Below are 18,143 nucleotides of genomic sequence, written 5' to 3' on the forward strand. Positions count from 1 at the left end.
CATAGGGCAGAAACTGTGTACACCCCAAGCCAGGCACACCCAAGATTTATTAAACTTCTGGTTGACCTTATGAAACATCAATTGTTTGTTTAACTAGGTTTTATGGGTAACCATATTAATCTTTGTCTGTGTCACGAAATGTAAATTACTTGAATTAAGTCAGGTTTCTTTACAGTGGCAATTTTCTACTTGGAGAGGTGGCGTTAGGTCATCAATGGCCGGCAGATGAATGCCCCCTCGGCTTAAAAGGTATTTAACCCCCGTTCCCATTTTTACCCTACCCATATCACTACCCAATTGTCTTGGTCACATGTGAATGTGTTTGCAATGGGGTCACCTCTGATGGACCGCTTGGACCTGAACAAGTACCTGCACATGTGAATCTGAGCACATGAAGACCCACATGGATCTCCGAAACTGATGGGCCCAGGCATGAATAATTTTGGTGATAGGGCAGGTACATTTCTATTCTCCCGAAAGGTCACTTTAATAGCATCTCAAAACTAATGGTTTGGATTTTTAGCTAAACCCATTGTCCTTGATCTGTCTTGGTGACGTGATAGCAAATAGCTCCTTGCCTAAATAAATGCGGGTCAAACTACCCATAGTCGTCAGACAGTGGGTTGACTTTATTGTCGCTCAAGATTTTTGTAAAAAAAAGTGCATTCTTATAACTCAAGGAGGACATATACATTCATGGCCAAAAGTATTGGCACCCTTGAAATTGTTCCAGAAAATGAATTCTTTCTCCCAGAAAAATATTGCAACTACACGTTTTGTTATACACGTTACATGTTTATTTTCTTTGTGTGTATTGGAACACCCCGTAATGTACGTTAGCCAGAATCCTTCTGGGACAGCATATTGTGGACAGATGAGACCAAAATAGAGCTTTTCGGTAAAGCACATCAGTCTACTGTTTAACGAAAAAGAACACAGTTCCTACAGTTAAGTATTATGGAGGTTCAAAGATGTTTTGGGGTTGTTTTGTTACCTCTGACACTGGGTGCCTTGAATGGATTTTGGGTCGCAATGTAGTACCCAATGTCAGAAAGCTGGGTTTGCGTCCTAGGTCAATGGTTTTCCAGCAGGACCCCAAACATACAGCGTACACGCGACTGGCTGTATGGATTGGGGGCAGCATACATACAAGGATTGGGGGCAGCATATATACAAGGATTGAGGGCAGCATATATACATGGATTGTGGGCAGCATATATACAAGGATTGGGGGCAGCATATATACATGGATTGGGGGCAACATATATACATGGATTGGGGGCAGCATACATACATGGATTGGGGGCAGCATACATACAAGGATTGGGGGCAGCATATATACATGGATTGGGGGCATATACATACAAGGATTGGGGGCAACATACATACAAGGATTGGGGGCAGCATATATACATGGATTGGGGGCAGCATATATACATGGATTGGCGGCAGCATATGTGGCGCCACTGAGGGTTCGGTCGCCACAGAGGTACTGCATCTCACCCAGAGATGTGGTATCTCACTCTCAGGTAAGGAAGGAGTATGGCTCGGGACCCTAACACCTGCATCCAACACATTTCATTTCAGTAGGGGCAGGGCGAGATTGCTCCTAAGGGAGAGCACAGTACCTGGTCCCTAGCTGAAAGGTGGAACTATGTAGTGGGTGTGGGTGGAGGACGTAGTTCAGGGGAGCACATGAGAGGGAGTGATATAAAAGTGGGAACCATCTTGGAAAGGGAGTTCAGATGAGTCTGAGAGGAGAAGTAGAAGGAGCAGGAGCTCTGCAGGAGCTCTGCTCAGGAGGAGGGCCTAGAGAGAGGCCCAGGAGAGACTGAGAAGGAAAGGAGCAAGAGAAAGGCTCCAGGAACGAGGAAGGGACCCCAGGGGTACGGGTAGTGCTGGAGGCCACACGTACGCCTCAATCTGCCAGGAGGTGGAGGGGTCAGGTCGTACAAAGGGGACCGGTCCCTAAACTAGCAGAGTTCTTCAAGTCTCAACTAGGAAACCGGAGGCTGTAGTATTTCAGGTACTGCAGCCACAAGCCACATCTGTCTCACCAAGAAGGTAGCCATAGAGGATCCAGGGGACAGAGAAAATGTCACCCGACAAGGTTTGCGGTCACTGGATTGGGACACTAGGTGTGAGGTGCAGGGAGACGGCCAGAAGGAACACACAGAAGGGGGTCCCGCTATGTACTCCGGAGGTACCTGAGGGTTGGCTGAACCCCTACCTGAGTAAGCACAGGACGACGTGGGAAGTTGCCCTGGCCCTGGTAACTTGGAGTCTGAAAATCGTGAGTAAAACCCTGAAGACTGCACCCCACTGTCTCTGTCAGTTATTGCTGCTGCGCCATCATCCCCTGCACTACACTGCACAGCAACCTCCATAACATCACCATTTACTGCCCTGGAGCTAAGCTCTACCTGTGGAGAGCCAAACCAACTCTGCTGCATTTCACACCAGCTCCAGAGGACCTGTTCCGCAGCGGCGGCTCCATATAGCCGCATACCACAGGTGGCATCACAAACTGTATATAAAAACTTTATAAATTCCCTGTAAATATTCCCCTTTTCATTGACCGCCCTGGGTCACGGACCGGGTCACCGCCACTGTGACATCTCCCCTTGCAACGACCGGCCCGGCACCAAGTACCCCACGGACAAGGGGGCGCGTCACATACATACAAGGATTGGGGGCAACATATACAGTACAGAACAAAAGTTTGGACACACCTTCTCATTTAAAGATTTTTCTGTATTTTCTTGACTATGGAAATTGTACATTCACACTGAAGGCATCAAAACTATGAATTAACACATGTGGAATTATATACTTAACAAAAAAGTGTGAAACTACTGAAAATATGTCTTATATTCTAGGTTCTTCAAAGTAGCCACCTTTTGCATTGATGACTGCTTTGCACACTCTTGGCATTCTCTTGATGAGCTTCAAGAGGTAGTCACCGGAAATGGTCTTCCAACAATCTTGAAGGAGTTCCCAGAGATGCTTAGCACTTGTTGGCCCTTTTGACTTCACTCTGCGGTCCAGCTTACCCCAAACCTTCTCGATTGGGTTCAGGTCTGGTGACTGTGGAGGCCAGGTCATCTGGCGTAGCACCCCATCACTCTCCTTCTTGGTCAAATAGCCCTTACACAGCCTGGATGTGTGTTTGGGATCATTGTCCTGTTGAAAAATAAAAGATGGTCCAACTAAACGCAAACCGGATGGAATAGCATGCCACTGCAAGATGCTGTGGTAGCCATGCTGGTTCAGTATGCCTTCAATTTTGAATAAATCCCCAACAGTATCACCAGCAAAGCACCCACACACCATCACACCTCCTCCATGCTTCACGGTGGGAACCTGGCATGTAGAGTCCATCCGTTCACCTTTTCTGCATCGCACAAAGACACGGTGGTTGGAACCAAAGATCTCAAATTTGGACTCATCAGACCAAAGCACAGATTTCCACTGGTCTAAAGTCCATTCCTTGTTTTCTTTAGCCCAAACAAGTCTCTTCTGCTTGTTGCCTGTCCTTAGCAGTGGTTTCCTAGCAGCTATTTTACCATGAAAGCCTGCTGCACAAAGTCTCCTCTTAACAGTTGTTGAAGAGATGTGTCTGCCGCTAGAACTCTGTGTGGCATTGACCTGGTCTCTAATCTGAGCTGCTGTTAACCTGCGATGTCTGAGGCTGGTGACTCGGATAAACGTATCCTCAGAAGCAGAGGTGACTCTTGGTCTTCCTTTCCTGGGGCGGTCCTCATGTGAGCCAGTTTCTTTGTAGCGCTTGATGGTTTTTGCAACTGCACTTGGGGACACTTTCAAAGTTTTCCCAATTTTTCAGACTGACTGACCTTCTGTAACATACCTGGTGGCAGGCTTGCATGGTGCACCATCTCTCACTATGCAAGATCGCAAACTGGATCTTCAGACCAGTCTGTTAGCCTGGCTTCTATTCATGCTGTCAATTTGTCTCTGTTCTGACTGCTTAGGGTGGCGGCCCGGTTACTTCCTGTTTCTTGTAGCTGCTGTGGGCACACCCCTAATGCGTCCTCAGCCTATTGCTGTCTGTCACTGGATATTTAAACCAGCTTCACCTGGAACCTGGTGCCTGAGCAACTCTATCATTCAGTGTGCTCCTTGACTCTGAATGTGCCAGGTCCTGTTCTGTTTTCTCCTGCCTGTCCACCTTCCTGGAGGCTGTATTTCCAGGCCTGTCTGAACACGCTCCTAGCCTGTTCGTCCCGCCTTCTAGGGGCCGCATACCTAGACCCGCTCCTGTATCTCGCTGCAGTGTCAGTTCTTGTCTGAACACTCTCCTAGTCTGTTACCTATTTTTCTCTATGTCCGTACCTTCCCTTTTTCTGCAGAGTCTGAACCTGCACCTAACTCCTACTTGTTGTCGCTGTACTTCCGTTTGTGAGTTTAGAGTCCACTCGCTACTTCATTGCAAGTATCTTGTGTGTATCTGGTTCTGCCTTTCCCTTCCAGTCTGTTCCGTGTGAACCGAGCCCTGTCCCCTCTGCTCTGCCTTTGCTCACCGCTCTGGCGGTTTATCTCTGCTCTGCCTTTGCTCACCGCTCCGGCGGTTTATCTCTGATCTGCCTTGCTCACCGCTCCGGCGGTTCCTGCCTGCTCTGCCTTGCTCACCGCTCCGGCGGTTCTTGCCTGCATTGCCTTGCTCACCGCTCCGGCGGTTCTTGCCTGCTCTGCCTTGCTCACCGCTCCAGCGGTTCTTGCCTGCTCTGCCTTGCTCACAGCTCTGGCGGTTCCTGCCCGCTCTGTCTTGCTCACCGCTCCGGCAGTTCCTCTCTGCTCCACCTTGCCCACCGCTCCGGCGGTTTCTCCCTCTGCTTGTCTACCGCATCTGCGGTTCTGTTTCTGAATCCCAGTCTATACTGGACCCTATCCAGCCTGTGCTCCAACCTGCTAGTACCTCCCTGTCTGCACGCCAGCCGTACTTGTCAGTACCCCCCTGTCTGCATACCAGCCGTGCCTGCCAGTGCCCACCTGTCTGCATACCAGTCGAGCCGGCCAGTATCCTCCTGTTTGCACTCCAGCCGTGCCTGCCAGTGCCCACCTGTCTGCATGCCAGCCGTGCCTGCAAATACCCACCTGTCTGTGTGCCAGCCTAACCTGCCTGTTCCTGTATTCCCCGGTGTGGGTCAACAGCCGTGTCCGGGGTCTGGCCTGGAGTAGCACCTGGTCCCTCTGCTCGGTTCCTCCCTGGTGCATGGCATCGTAGCCATCGTGCGACCTTGGATCAGGTTGATACTTAGTTACGCCCCTCCAGGCACTCTCCGGTTCATGGCACAGTGGAATCACTAAATCACGCACACGCCAGTCAGCCCGGACGTGTGCATAACACCTTCATTTCTTAAAGTAATGATGGCCACTCGTTTTGCTTTACTTAGCTGCTTTTTTCTTGCCATAATACAAATTCTAACAGTCTATTCAGTAGGACTATCAGCTGTGTATCCACCAGACTTCTGCACAACACAACTGATGGTCCCAACCCCATTTATAAGGCAAGAAATCCCTCTTATTAAACCTGACAGGGCACACCTGTGAAGTGAAAACCATTTCCGGTGACTACCTCTTGAAGCTCATCAAGAGATTGCCAAGAGTGTGCAAAGCAGTCATCAAAGCAAAAGGTGGCTACTTTGAAGAACCTAGAATATAAGACATATTTTCAGTTGTTTCACACTTTTTTTCCATATGTGTTAATTCATAGTTTTCATGCCTTCAGTGTGAATGTACAATTTTCATAGTCATGATAATACAGAAAAATCTTTAAATGAGAAGGTGTGTCTAAACTTTTGGTCTGTACTGTATACATGGATTGGGGGCAGCATACATAAAAGGATTGGGGGCACCATACATACATGGATTGGGGGCAGCATACATACAAGTATTTGGGGCAGCAAATGTAGCACCCTGAGGATTCGGCTGCTACAGGGGTATTGCACCTCAACCCAGAGGTGTGATATTCCACTCCCGGGTAAGGATGGAGTGTGGATCTGAGCTCGGTAGGCTGCATGCACTACACACATCCCATTTCCGAGGAGCAGACCGACGGTACTCCCACTTAGAAATGTGCAGGTACGACCGAGTCTGTTCCTGGCTGGAGTGGGAGGGGGGTGGTACATCCCAAGTAGTGTAGGGGCAGATAGGGGGAGCAGCCTGGGTAAAGTTAGGAGCTCATTGGGTGCTGGTCACCTGAGCTCACACATAGAGGGTGTATATAAGGTGGGCACCAACTAAGAACAGGGTCAGATGCAGAGAACAAGTCAGGAGCAGAGGAGAAGGAAAGACCCAGAGTGAGAGAGGAGAGAGAGAGACCCAGAGGCACAGAAGAACAGGACTCTAAGATCCCAAATTAAAACCCCGGGTGAAGAGTCGGCACAGGGTACCGGAACCCAAGCTGGTGGGGGTAAAAACATTCCCCAGCCAGAGACCGGAGACCGTGGGCAGCGTTTGCCACGGTCACCCACCACATCCACCCCGAAGGCACACCACATGAAGGGTCAGGGAGCCCAAGGCCAAGGGTGTCCCAACAGAAGGCCCGAGGGAGCTGGACCTAGGTGGATCACTGGTGGGGAAGGCCAGAGAACGGGACAGAAGGAGAGCTCAGGGCCACGCTCCGGACTTGTTTGGGGGTTGGCTGGATCCAGGACCTGGTGGACGCAGCACGGCTCGGGTGGTCACTCGGAGCTGGAGTGACCAGTACAACATCTGCAGTAAGTAAACACCCTTAACTGCACAACCCGACTCTGTCTTCACTGCCGTCTGCACTGCACCACCACAACCCCCATCCTCTGCACCTGTCCCCCCTGAGGCTATACCCCACCCGTTGGGGGTTATACCACCAAGCTGCGCACCCACCATCAGCCTCAGCGGACCCTGCTGCAGCGGCGGCCACAGTGACCGCATCACAACGGGTGGCGTAGTCGACACAAAAGAACTCTTAATAACATCTGTAGGACTGCCACATAACACTGAGCTTGACGCCCTGGGCACGGGGCCAGGTCACAGCCGCTCGGAGACTACAACCCCCCATCTGATCCGGTGTCGGGTATTCCCCTCAAAAAGGAATATGTCCCAGGGGGCGCGTCAACTTTGGCGTAGTCGGCAGGATTACGTGCCCGCAACACCCGGGTACTGCGTGCCTGAAGAAAAGTGCAAGTTTACCTCAGAAAGAAGTCTCCTGCCGGTTCCGGAGGGTCCCCGCCATCGGACCCCATCACAGGTCGTTTCCCGCCGATTGTCCGCCATTTCCAGCTTGTTCCCGCCATCTGCAGAGTTTCCCGCCACTGGGCGACGCTTCCCGCCAAATCCGAAGATTTCCCGCCTTGGAAGAGCAGCGGACGCCATTATGGGCGTGCCAAAGGAGGGCGAGAGGCCGCCTCCCATCGTGGGCCGGGACAGAAAATGGCGCCAAAAGTGGAAACCGCCCCCACCAACGGAGACTGTGATGCTGGAGGTGTCTGTCAGCGTGAAAGAACTACCCCTGGAGCTGACAGTCACCGAGTTGCCCCGGGACCACCCTCGAAGTGGGAGGAGACGAGAGAAAAGAACGAAGATGGGTGCCGCCTGGAGCAGTCTGGAGCGAGCGCACCCGGAGGCAAGAAGTCTGGAGAGGAGCAGCAAAGAAGCTCACCCAGAGATGTCCAGAGAGCAGAGCAGCACCGGCCCGCTGGCCAGGAGCCTGCTGGAAGAAGAGCAGAGCAGCACCGACCCGTTGGTCAGGAGCCTGCTAGACACCACGACCCCACTAGGCCTAGTGGAGGTCCTTGCACAGCTCCCCCGAGACCGGGAGTGTGCACAGACTGCCCTGGAGGGCCTCGCACGGAGGATGGCCCGGGTACAGCGCGAGATATTGGCGGAATGGAGCCGGGAGATGGCCCAGCAAGCTGAAACCAAGACCCGGAGCACGCCAGCCAAGATGAGGAGACAGACCGCCTCTGAGGATGGCGCGGGAGGACCAAAGGCCGGAGACGGCGCCGAGAAGGGAGCCGAACGCATGGAGGCAGGTAAAGGGGACGTCTATACCCCAAGCCGGGACACCGCCCACCTGCCCCAGCTCCCCGTCGCAGAGCCCGAAAGTCCCCCTGCTGTGCCCGAAAACGCCATGTCACCGACGCAGACTAGGCCCCAACCGGAAGCCGCCGCCGCGACCCCTGTGACGTCACATGCCTCGACCCCGAGCGTGACCAAGCAGGAAGTACCACCAGCCTGGTCGCAAGGCCTAGTACCCCCGGGCGCCGCATCACCAACAGCGCCCCCTACCTCCGCGGAGCCTCCGGCCTGGCCGCAAGGCCAGGTAGCCCAGGGTGCCGCCGTCCTAACGGTGCCCTTCACCTTCCAGGTGCCCCAGGCCTGGCCGCAAGGCCTGGGCAACCCGGGCGCCACCACCACCGCGCCCGCACCCGTAAAACCAAGGGTGCCGCGTCTGGGAGAGGACTTGTTTGCCCAGCACACGTGGCCGGACGGGCAGCCTTTCATCTGGCCCCAGAAGTATTACGAACTGGAGCACCAGAGGAGGGTTGGGGCCATGTGTGCACCCCTGATTCCGGCTCCGAAGCCCGTGATTAGGATCTCGCCTCCTCTGGAAGAAGCCCAATTTGAGTGGGACCCCACCGGAGAAGACCTAATGGGGTTCACTCAGGAAACCAGGGCAGCTGCAGCGGAGCGTGCTGAGTGTTGCCGACAGCAGCTCGAAGAGTTTGCGAGGGAGCGGAGAGAGAGGCGGGTCCGGGAGCAACAGGCCCAAGTACGGAGCGCCGAGCAGAAGAGCCGGACCAGGAGGGACCCCCGTGCAGCGCATTGTCCCCGCACCATCGGGACAGTGATCAAGTTCAACCAGCAGCATGGGTGGGGCTTCATCAGAGACCACAACACCCCCGGCGACGTTTTTGTAACGCGCAGAGACGTTGAGTCCCATCTGCCGGAGGGGCACAGAGGTCGTGACCTCTACATCGGAGACGAGGTCACCTTCACCCGGCACAAGTGTGCCAAAGGACCTTACGCCCTCCACGTACACCGCCTGACGGAGGAGGAGTTGCGGTGCGAGGAGGAGGAGCAAGAGGACCCGGACGGGTCTGAAGTTACCAACAGCTACAAGCAACGAGCAGGAGGAAGACGCCGTTGAGTGCGGCAGAGCAGGTGCTGTAAATAAGTTACCCGATCGGGGTATAAAGAAACTGAAACTGTTGCTACATATATATAGTCCCCGTTGGGACCAGCTGAGTGAACTGTTTACCCGTTAACCCCTTAATCCCACAGGCTGAGGACTGTGAGCAGCCATTCCCTTTCCCTCCTTACCTGGCCGAGGACTGAGAGCGGCCAACTTCCCCTGTATATAGTTGCGCTTCCTAAAGCGCCCCCTACCGGTTTTATAGGAAAACCAGTTTTTCTAAGAGACTGTCGCACTTTTCCCGGACACACGTTGCACAGTGTCCGGAGGAGGAGGAACCAGAAACAAGAGACGACGAGAATGTTATATGAAAAGTTTTATATATATATAATGTTTTTTATATGTTTTATATGTTCATATGAAAAATTTGTATGTTTTGGAGATGTTTTATGTCTTACAGCCCGAGGACGTGCTGTGATTTACCAGGGGGGAATGTAGCACCCTGAGGATTCGGCTGCTACAGGGGTATTGCACCTCAACCCAGAGGTGTGATATTCCACTCCCGGGTAAGGATGGAGTGTGGATCTGAGCTCGGTAGGCTGCATGCACTACACACATCCCATTTCCGAGGAGCAGACCGACGGTACTCCCACTTAGAAATGTGCAGGTACGACCGAGTCTGTTCCTGGCTGGAGTGGGAGGGGGGTGGTACATCCCAAGTAGTGTAGGGGCAGATAGGGGGAGCAGCCTGGGTAAAGTTAGGAGCTCATTGGGTGCTGGTCACCTGAGCTCACACATAGAGGGTGTATATAAGGTGGGCACCAACTAAGAACAGGGTCAGATGCAGAGAACAAGTCAGGAGCAGAGGAGAAGGAAAGACCCAGAGTGAGAGAGGAGAGAGAGAGACCCAGAGGCACAGAAGAACAGGACTCTAAGATCCCAAATTAAAACCCCGGGTGAAGAGTCGGCACAGGGTACCGGAACCCAAGCTGGTGGGGGTAAAAACATTCCCCAGCCAGAGACCGGAGACCGTGGGCAGCGTTTGCCACGGTCACCCACCACATCCACCCCGAAGGCACACCACATGAAGGGTCAGGGAGCCCAAGGCCAAGGGTGTCCCAACAGAAGGCCCGAGGGAGCTGGACCTAGGTGGATCACTGGTGGGGAAGGCCAGAGAACGGGACAGAAGGAGAGCTCAGGGCCACGCTCCGGACTTGTTTGGGGGTTGGCTGGATCCAGGACCTGGTGGACGCAGCACGGCTCGGGTGGTCACTCGGAGCTGGAGTGACCAGTACAACATCTGCAGTAAGTAAACACCCTTAACTGCACAACCCGACTCTGTCTTCACTGCCGTCTGCACTGCACCACCACAACCCCCATCCTCTGCACCTGTCCCCCCTGAGGCTATACCCCACCCGTTGGGGGTTATACCACCAAGCTGCGCACCCACCATCAGCCTCAGCGGACCCTGCTGCAGCGGCGGCCACAGTGACCGCATCACAACGGGTGGCGTAGTCGACACAAAAGAACTCTTAATAACATCTGTAGGACTGCCACATAACACTGAGCTTGATGCCCTGGGCACGGGGCCGGGTCACAGCCGCTCGGAGACTACAACCCCCCATCTGATCCGGTGCCGGGTATTCCCCTCAAAAAGGAATATGTCCCAGGGGGCGCGTCACATACATACATGGATTGGGGGAGCATACATACAAGGATTGGGGGCAGCATACATACATGGATTGGGGGAGCATACATACAAGGATTGGGGGCAGCATACATACATGGATTGGGGGTAGCAAACATACTTGGATTGGGGGCAGCATATAAACATGGATTGGGGGCAGCATTCATACATGGATTGGGGGCAGCATACATACATGGATTTGGGGCAGCATACATACATGGATTGGGGGTAGCATAGATACTTGGATTGGGGGCAGCATACAAACATGGATTGGGGGCAGCATACATACATGGATTGGGGGCAGCATACATACAAGGATTGGGGGCACCATGCATACAAGGTTTGGGGGCAGCATACATACAAGGATTGGGGGCAGTATATATACATGGATTGGGGGAGGGCAGCATATATACAAGGATTGGGGGCAGCATGCATACATGGATTGGGGTAGCATACATATAAGGATTGGGGGCAGCATACATCCAAGGATTGGGGGCAGCATACATACATGGATTGGGGGTAGCATATATACAAGGATTGGGGGCAGCATACATAGAAGGATTGGGGGCAGAATACATACAAGGATTGGGGGCAGAATACATACAAGGATTGGGGCAGCATATATACATGGATTGTGGGCAGCATACATACATGAATTGGGGGCAGCATACATACAAGGATTGGGGGAGGCAGGCATGTATATATGGATTGGGGGCAGCATGCATACAAGGATTGGGGGCAGCATATATACATGGAATGGGGGTAGGATCATACAAGGATTGGGGACAGCATATATACATGGATTGGGGGCAGCATACATACAAGGATTGGGGGTAGCATCATACAAGGATTGGGGGCAACATACATACATGGATTGGGGGCAGCATACATACAAGGATTGGGGACAGCATATATACAAGGATTGGGGGTAGCATATATACATGGAATGGGGGCAGCATACATACAACGATTGGGGGCAACATACATACAAGGATTAGGGGCAGCATACATACAAGGATTGGGGGCAACATACATACAAGGATTGGGGGCAGCATACATACAAGGATTGGGGGCAACATACATGCATGGATTGGGGGCAGCATACATACAAGGATTGGGGGCAGCATACATACATGGATTGGGGGCAGCATACATGCATGGATTGGGGGCAGCATACATACAAGGATTGGGGGCAACATACATGCATGAATTGGGGGCAGCATACATACAAGGATTGGGGGCAACATACATACAAGGATTGGGGGCAGCATACATACAAGGATTGGGGGCAACATACATGCATGGATTGGGGGCAGCATACATACAAGGATTGGGGGCAGCATACATACATGGATTGGGGCAGCATACATACAAGGATTGGGGGCAGCATATATACATGGATTGGGGACAGCATACATACAAGGATTGGGGGCAGCATACATGCAAGGATTGGGGGCAGCATACATACATGGATTGGGGGTAGCATACATACATGATTGGGGGCACCATACATACAAGGATTGGGGGCAGCATACATACAAGGATTGGGGGCAACATACATGCATGGATTGGGGGCAGCATACATACAAGGATTGGGGGCAGCATACATACATGGATTGGGGCAGCATACATACAAGGATTGGGGGCAGCATATATACATGGATTGGGGACAGCATACATACAAGGATTGGGGGCAGCATACATACAAGGATTGGGGGCAGCATACATACATGGATTGGGGGTAGCATACATACATGGATTGGGGGCACCATACGTACAAGGATTGGGGGCAGTATATATACATGGATTGGGGGAGGGCAGCATATATACAAGGATTGGGGGCAGCATGCATACATGGATTGGAAGAGAGAAAGTGGCCAAATACATAATATTAGACGAACCATAGTGCTAAGACGAAGTGTCAAGCACCAAGTTCGTATTGCCTACTCATTGGCAACATGCAAAAAAAGGAGAACAAAAGAGCAATATGGCAAAGAGACAAAATCTTTATTAATAATAAATTACCAAAGTGATAAAAGTTGTACAAAAATGACAAAGCACCATATTTGTATGGGTTACAATGTCCAACAGGTACCCAAAGTATGATTTCAATTACTCACCCCGCATAAATTAGCACAAATGAAGGAGAGCCCGCGAATGCTAGGAAAGCCCCAGAGAGTGCTGCCAGTAAGGGACGCGTCCATATGGTGTAAGATATGTATATACCTAATTTAAGACTTGAATATCATCTCGGCTACTACTTATTACTTGCAATTTGCACATGATATTTATCTATTTCTGTTTTTACCGAGTTGATTCCTGTCTTATAATGGGGTAATTTCTCTACTGACGGATTGTCCATACTCCCTGGATCTATTTATTTATATATCTATGTCTTGCCCCATTGTTTCTATGTATCAATACCTATATGTACCCATAAGGGTTGGACTGCCCTGCGTTTGGTCCCCAGGGAATGCCTCGTCTCTGGCACCTTCTCCCCTCATCCCCTTGCTTTGTCATTTTTGTACAACTTTTATCACTTTGGTAATTTATTATTAATAAAGATTTTGTCTCTTTGCCATATTGCTCTTTTGTTCTCCTTTTTTTGCATACATGGATTGAAGTAGCATACATACAGGGATTGGGGGCAGCATACATACAAAGATTGGGGGCAGCATATCTACATGGATTGGGGGCAGCATATATACAAGGATTGGGGGCAGCATGCATACATGGATTGGGGGTAGCATACATACAAGGATTGGGGGCACCATACATACAAGGATTGGGGGCAGTATATATACATGGATTGGGGGCAGCATACATACAAGGATTGGGGGCAGCATGCATACATGGATTGGGGGTAGCATACATACAAGGATTGGGGGCAGTATATATATATGGATTGGGGGAGGGCAGCATATATACAAGGATTGGGGGCAGAATACATACAAGGATTGGGGCAGCATATATACATGGATTGTGGGCAGCATACATACAAGGATTGGGGGAGGCAGGCATATATATATGGATTGGGGGCAGCATGCATACATGGATTGGGGGTAGCATATACGTCAGGAAATTTTCTCCCAATCCCCAAACGTTTTACATGCTCTCCCCCGCCACATTGTATCTTGCTCACTTTCTGATTTCGAACCAGTCACGGAAGATGAAGTGATCAGCCTCCTTGCATCTTCTCGCCCTACCACCTGCACCAGTGACCCTATTCCCTCACATCTCCTTCAGTCCCTTGCTCCATCTGTCACCACTCACCTAACTAAAATTTTCAACCTCTCCCTCTCATCTGGTATCTTTCCCTCTTCTTTTAAACACGCCAGCATACAGCCATTACTTAAAAAAACATCCCTTGACCAGAACTGCACGGCCAACTACAGACCTGTTTCCAATCTTCCCTTTATCTCTAAACTCCTGGAACGCCTGGTCCACTCCCGTCTCATCCGCTATCTCTCAGACAACTCTCTTCTTGACCCTTTACAATCTGGTTTCTGCTCTTTACATTCTACTGAAACTGCCCTCACTAAAGTCTCTAATGATCTACTAACAGCTAAATCTAATGGTCACTACTCTCTGCTGATTCTCCTGGATCTCTCTGCAGCATTCGACACTGTGGATCACCAGCTCCTCCTCACTATGCTCCGCACTTTCGGCCTCAAGGACACTGTTCTCTCCTGGTTCTCCTCCTATCTCTCTGACCGCTCCTTCTCTATGTCTTTCGCCGGCTCCTCCTTCTCTCTCCTTCCCCTTACTGTAGTGGTTCCTCAAGGTTCAGTCCTAGGCCCCCTTCTTTTCTCCTTATACACCGCTCCCATTGGACAAACAATCAGCAGATTCGGTTTTCAGTACCATCTCTATGCTGATGACACCCAATTATACACCTCTGCTCCGGATATCACCCCTGCATTACTACAAAATACCAGTGACTGTCTTTCCGCTGTCTCTATCACTATGTCCGCCCTCTATCTAAAACTGAATCTGTCAAAAACTGAACTACTCGTCTTTCCTCCCTCCACTAACCTACCTGTGCCCGATATTGCCATTTCCGTTTGTGGCTCAACCATTACTCCCCGCTGTCTTGGGGTCATTTTTGACTCAGATCTTTCCTTCACTCCTCACATCAAATCACTCGCTTGTTCATGTCATCTACACTTCAAAAACATCTCAAGAATCAGGACTTTTCTCACCTTTAACTCGGCAAAAACTCTTACTGTCGCTCTTATTCATTCTTGTCTGGACTACTGCAACTCTCTGTAGCGTCGGCGTCCCTGCCTCCTGCTAGGCAGGGACTCCGTTCCCCTCACCTCTCCGCTCCGTGCCCGGCGTCTTCCTCCCGCTCTGCTGGCAGCGCACGCTGCTTCCCGGCCACTGTGCTTAGGGCGCGCGCGCGCTCCCCCACTCTTAAAGGGGCCGCGCGCGCCGTCCTAAGGAGTCCCCGGCCAATGGCCGGAGGATCTCACCATATATAAGGCACCTCCTCCAAAATGGAGGTGCCCGAGCAATGTTGTTGCAAAGCCTATCAACTCTGCTTCAGCCCTCAGGTCCCATTACCAGTTACCTGCCAGTCACCTGCCAGATTCCTGCTTGATACCTGCCTGATACCTGCCTGATATCTGCCTACCTGCTTGCTATCCTGTGGTCCAACAGTCTGCCTACCAGCACCTGCCAGTCTGTCTATGGATCAGTCCGCCTGCGGACTAGGAAGTACCTACCAGATTCCTACCTGATACCTTCCTGCTTGTCCAGAGACTCTTACTCGCTCACCTGGGAGCGCTCACCTGCTGCCTGCCAGCTAGCCTACCTGGAGGCTGAGCCGTCACTTGCTGTAACCACCTGCCTGTCCAGAGACTCTTACTCGCTCACCTGGGAGCGCTCACCAGCTACCTGCCTGCTAGCCTACCTGGAAGCTCAGCCGTCACTTGCTGTGACCACCTGCCTGTCTAGAGACTCTTACTCGCTCACCTGGGAGCGCTCACCTGCTGCCTGCCTGCTAGCCTACCTGGAGGCTCAGCCGTCACTTGCTGTGACCACCTGCCTGTCCAGAGACTCTTACTCGCTCACCTGGAAGCGCTCACCTGCTACCTGCCTGCTAGCCTACCTGGAGGCTTAGCCGTCACTTGCCGTGACCACCTGCCTGTCTAGAGACTCTTATCCTGCTGTCACTTGCCGTGACCACCTGCCTGTCTAGAGACTCTTATCCTGCTGTCACTTGCCGTGACCACCTGCCTGTCTAGAGACTCTTACCCTGCTGTCACTTGCCGTGACCACCCGCCTGTCAAGAGACTGTCCCCGTCACTTGCCGCGACCTTCTGCCCTTCTACCCAGAGACTGTCCCTGTCACTTGCCGTGACTACCTGCCCGCCTTACCTGGGAGCCACCCGCTTCCTTACAAGGACTGCCCCTTTGTATAGTTGCTCAGAGGTTCCACCTCCCAGACCCGTTACACTCTCTACTTATCGGGCTCCCTCTTACTAAACTCTCCCCTGTCCAATCCGTCCTTAACGCAGCAGCCAGGATCATATTCCTCGCCAACCGCTACACCGATGCCTCTTCCCTGTGCCAGTCATTGCATTGGTTACCCATCCAATATAGAGTTCAATTTAAACGTATTATGCTTACCCACAAAGCGCTCCATGCTTCAGTACGCCTCTACATCTCCTCCCTTGTCTCAGTCTACTACCCTACACGTGCCCTCCGTTCTGCCAGTGACTTAAAACTTAAATCCTCCATAATCCAAACTTCCCACTCCAAGATTTCTCGCGTGCTGCGCCAATTCTTTGGAATGCATTACCCAGGACAGTTTAATTAATTCCCAATACCCACAGTTTCAAGCGGACCCTAAAAACCCATTTCTTTAGACTGGCGTATCGCCTCCACGCACTATCTGTCCATCCCAGTTGTCCATCCCAGTTTTCCCTCATATTAAAATCTTCTTCAATTTCCGGTTCATACCAACCATGCACATAATAGCCTCGGTCAGGACTGCACACATACTGGCAGGCGACCAGTCCATGTATTATTTGTCCTATATAGTATATCAAGGCTGCATTATACAATATATGTACAGTACAGACCAAAAGTTTGGACACACCTTCTTATTTAAAGATTTTTCTGTATTTTCATGACTATGAAAATTGTACATTCACACTGAAGGCATCAAAACTATGAATTAACACATGGGAATTATATACTTAACAAAAAAGTGTGAAACAACTGAAAATATGTCTTATATTCTATGTTCTTCAAAGTAGCCACCTTTTGCTTTGATGACTGCTTTGCACACTCTTGGCATTCTCTTGATGAGCTTCAAGTGATAGTCACCGGAAATGGTTTTCACTTTACAGGTGTGCCCTGTTAGGTTTAATAAGTTGGATTTCTTGCCTTATAAATGGGGTTGGGACCATCAGTTGTGTTGTGCAGAAGTCTGGTGGAAACACAGCTGATAGTCCTACTGAATAGACTGTTAGAATTTGTATTATGGCAAGAAAAAAACAGCTAAGTAAAGAAAAACGAGTGGCCATCATTACTTTAAGAAATGAAGTTCAGTCAGTGCGAAAAATTGGGAAATCTTTGAAAGTGTCCACAAGCGCAGTTTCAAAAACCATCAAGTGCTACAAAGAAACTGGCTCACATGAGGACCGCCCCAGGAAAGGAAGACCAAGAGTCACCTCTGCTTCTGAGGATAAGTTTATCCGAGTCACCAGCCTCAGAAATCGCAGGTTAACAGCAGCTCAGATTAGAGATCAGGTCAATGCCACACAGAGTTCTAGCAGCAGACACATCTCTACAACAACTGTTAAGAGGAGACTTTGTGCAGCAGGCCTTCATGGTAATATAGCTGCTAGGAAACCACTGCTAAGGACAGGCAACAAGCAGAAGAGACTTGTTTGGGCTAAAGAACACAAGGAATGGACATTAGACCAGTGGAAATCTGTGCTTTGGTCTGATGAGTCCAAATTTGAGATCTTTGGTTTCAACCACCGTGTCTTTGTGCGACACAGAAAAGGTGAACGGACGGACTCTACATGCCTGGTTCCAACCGTGAAGCATGGAGGAGGAGGTGTGATGGTTTGGGGGTGCTTTGTTAGTGATACTGTTGGGGAATTATAAGGCATACTGAACCAGCATGGCTACCACAGCATCTTGCAGCGGCATGCTATTCCATCCGCTTTGCGTTTAGTTGGACCATCATTTATTTTTCAACAGGACAATATCCCCAAACACACCTCCAGGCTGTGTAAGAGGGAGAGTGATGGGGTGCTACGCCAGATGACCTGGCCTCCACAGTCACCAGACCTGAACCCA

General features: G+C 51.0%; 1 protein-coding gene across 1 annotated transcript in view; it reads left to right on the plus strand.

Annotated features, from left to right (window-relative positions):
• The first annotated feature begins 192 nt into the window (after positions 1-192).
• RETN (resistin) overlaps positions 193-18,143 on the plus strand; it is a 30,068-nt gene continuing 12,117 nt past the window's right edge. Inside the window, exon 1 of the mRNA XM_073650907.1 lies at positions 193-249. Coding sequence (XP_073507008.1) covers positions 230-249 — 20 coding nt within the window. The 5' untranslated portion in view covers positions 193-229. The remainder of the gene's footprint in view (positions 250-18,143) is intronic.

The sequence above is a fragment of the Phyllobates terribilis genome, unplaced genomic scaffold, assembly GCF_046119375.1.
Source record: "Phyllobates terribilis strain yellow unplaced genomic scaffold, ASM4611937v1 Scaffold_11__3_contigs__length_659146591, whole genome shotgun sequence".
Lineage (NCBI taxonomy): Eukaryota > Metazoa > Chordata > Amphibia > Anura > Dendrobatidae > Phyllobates > Phyllobates terribilis.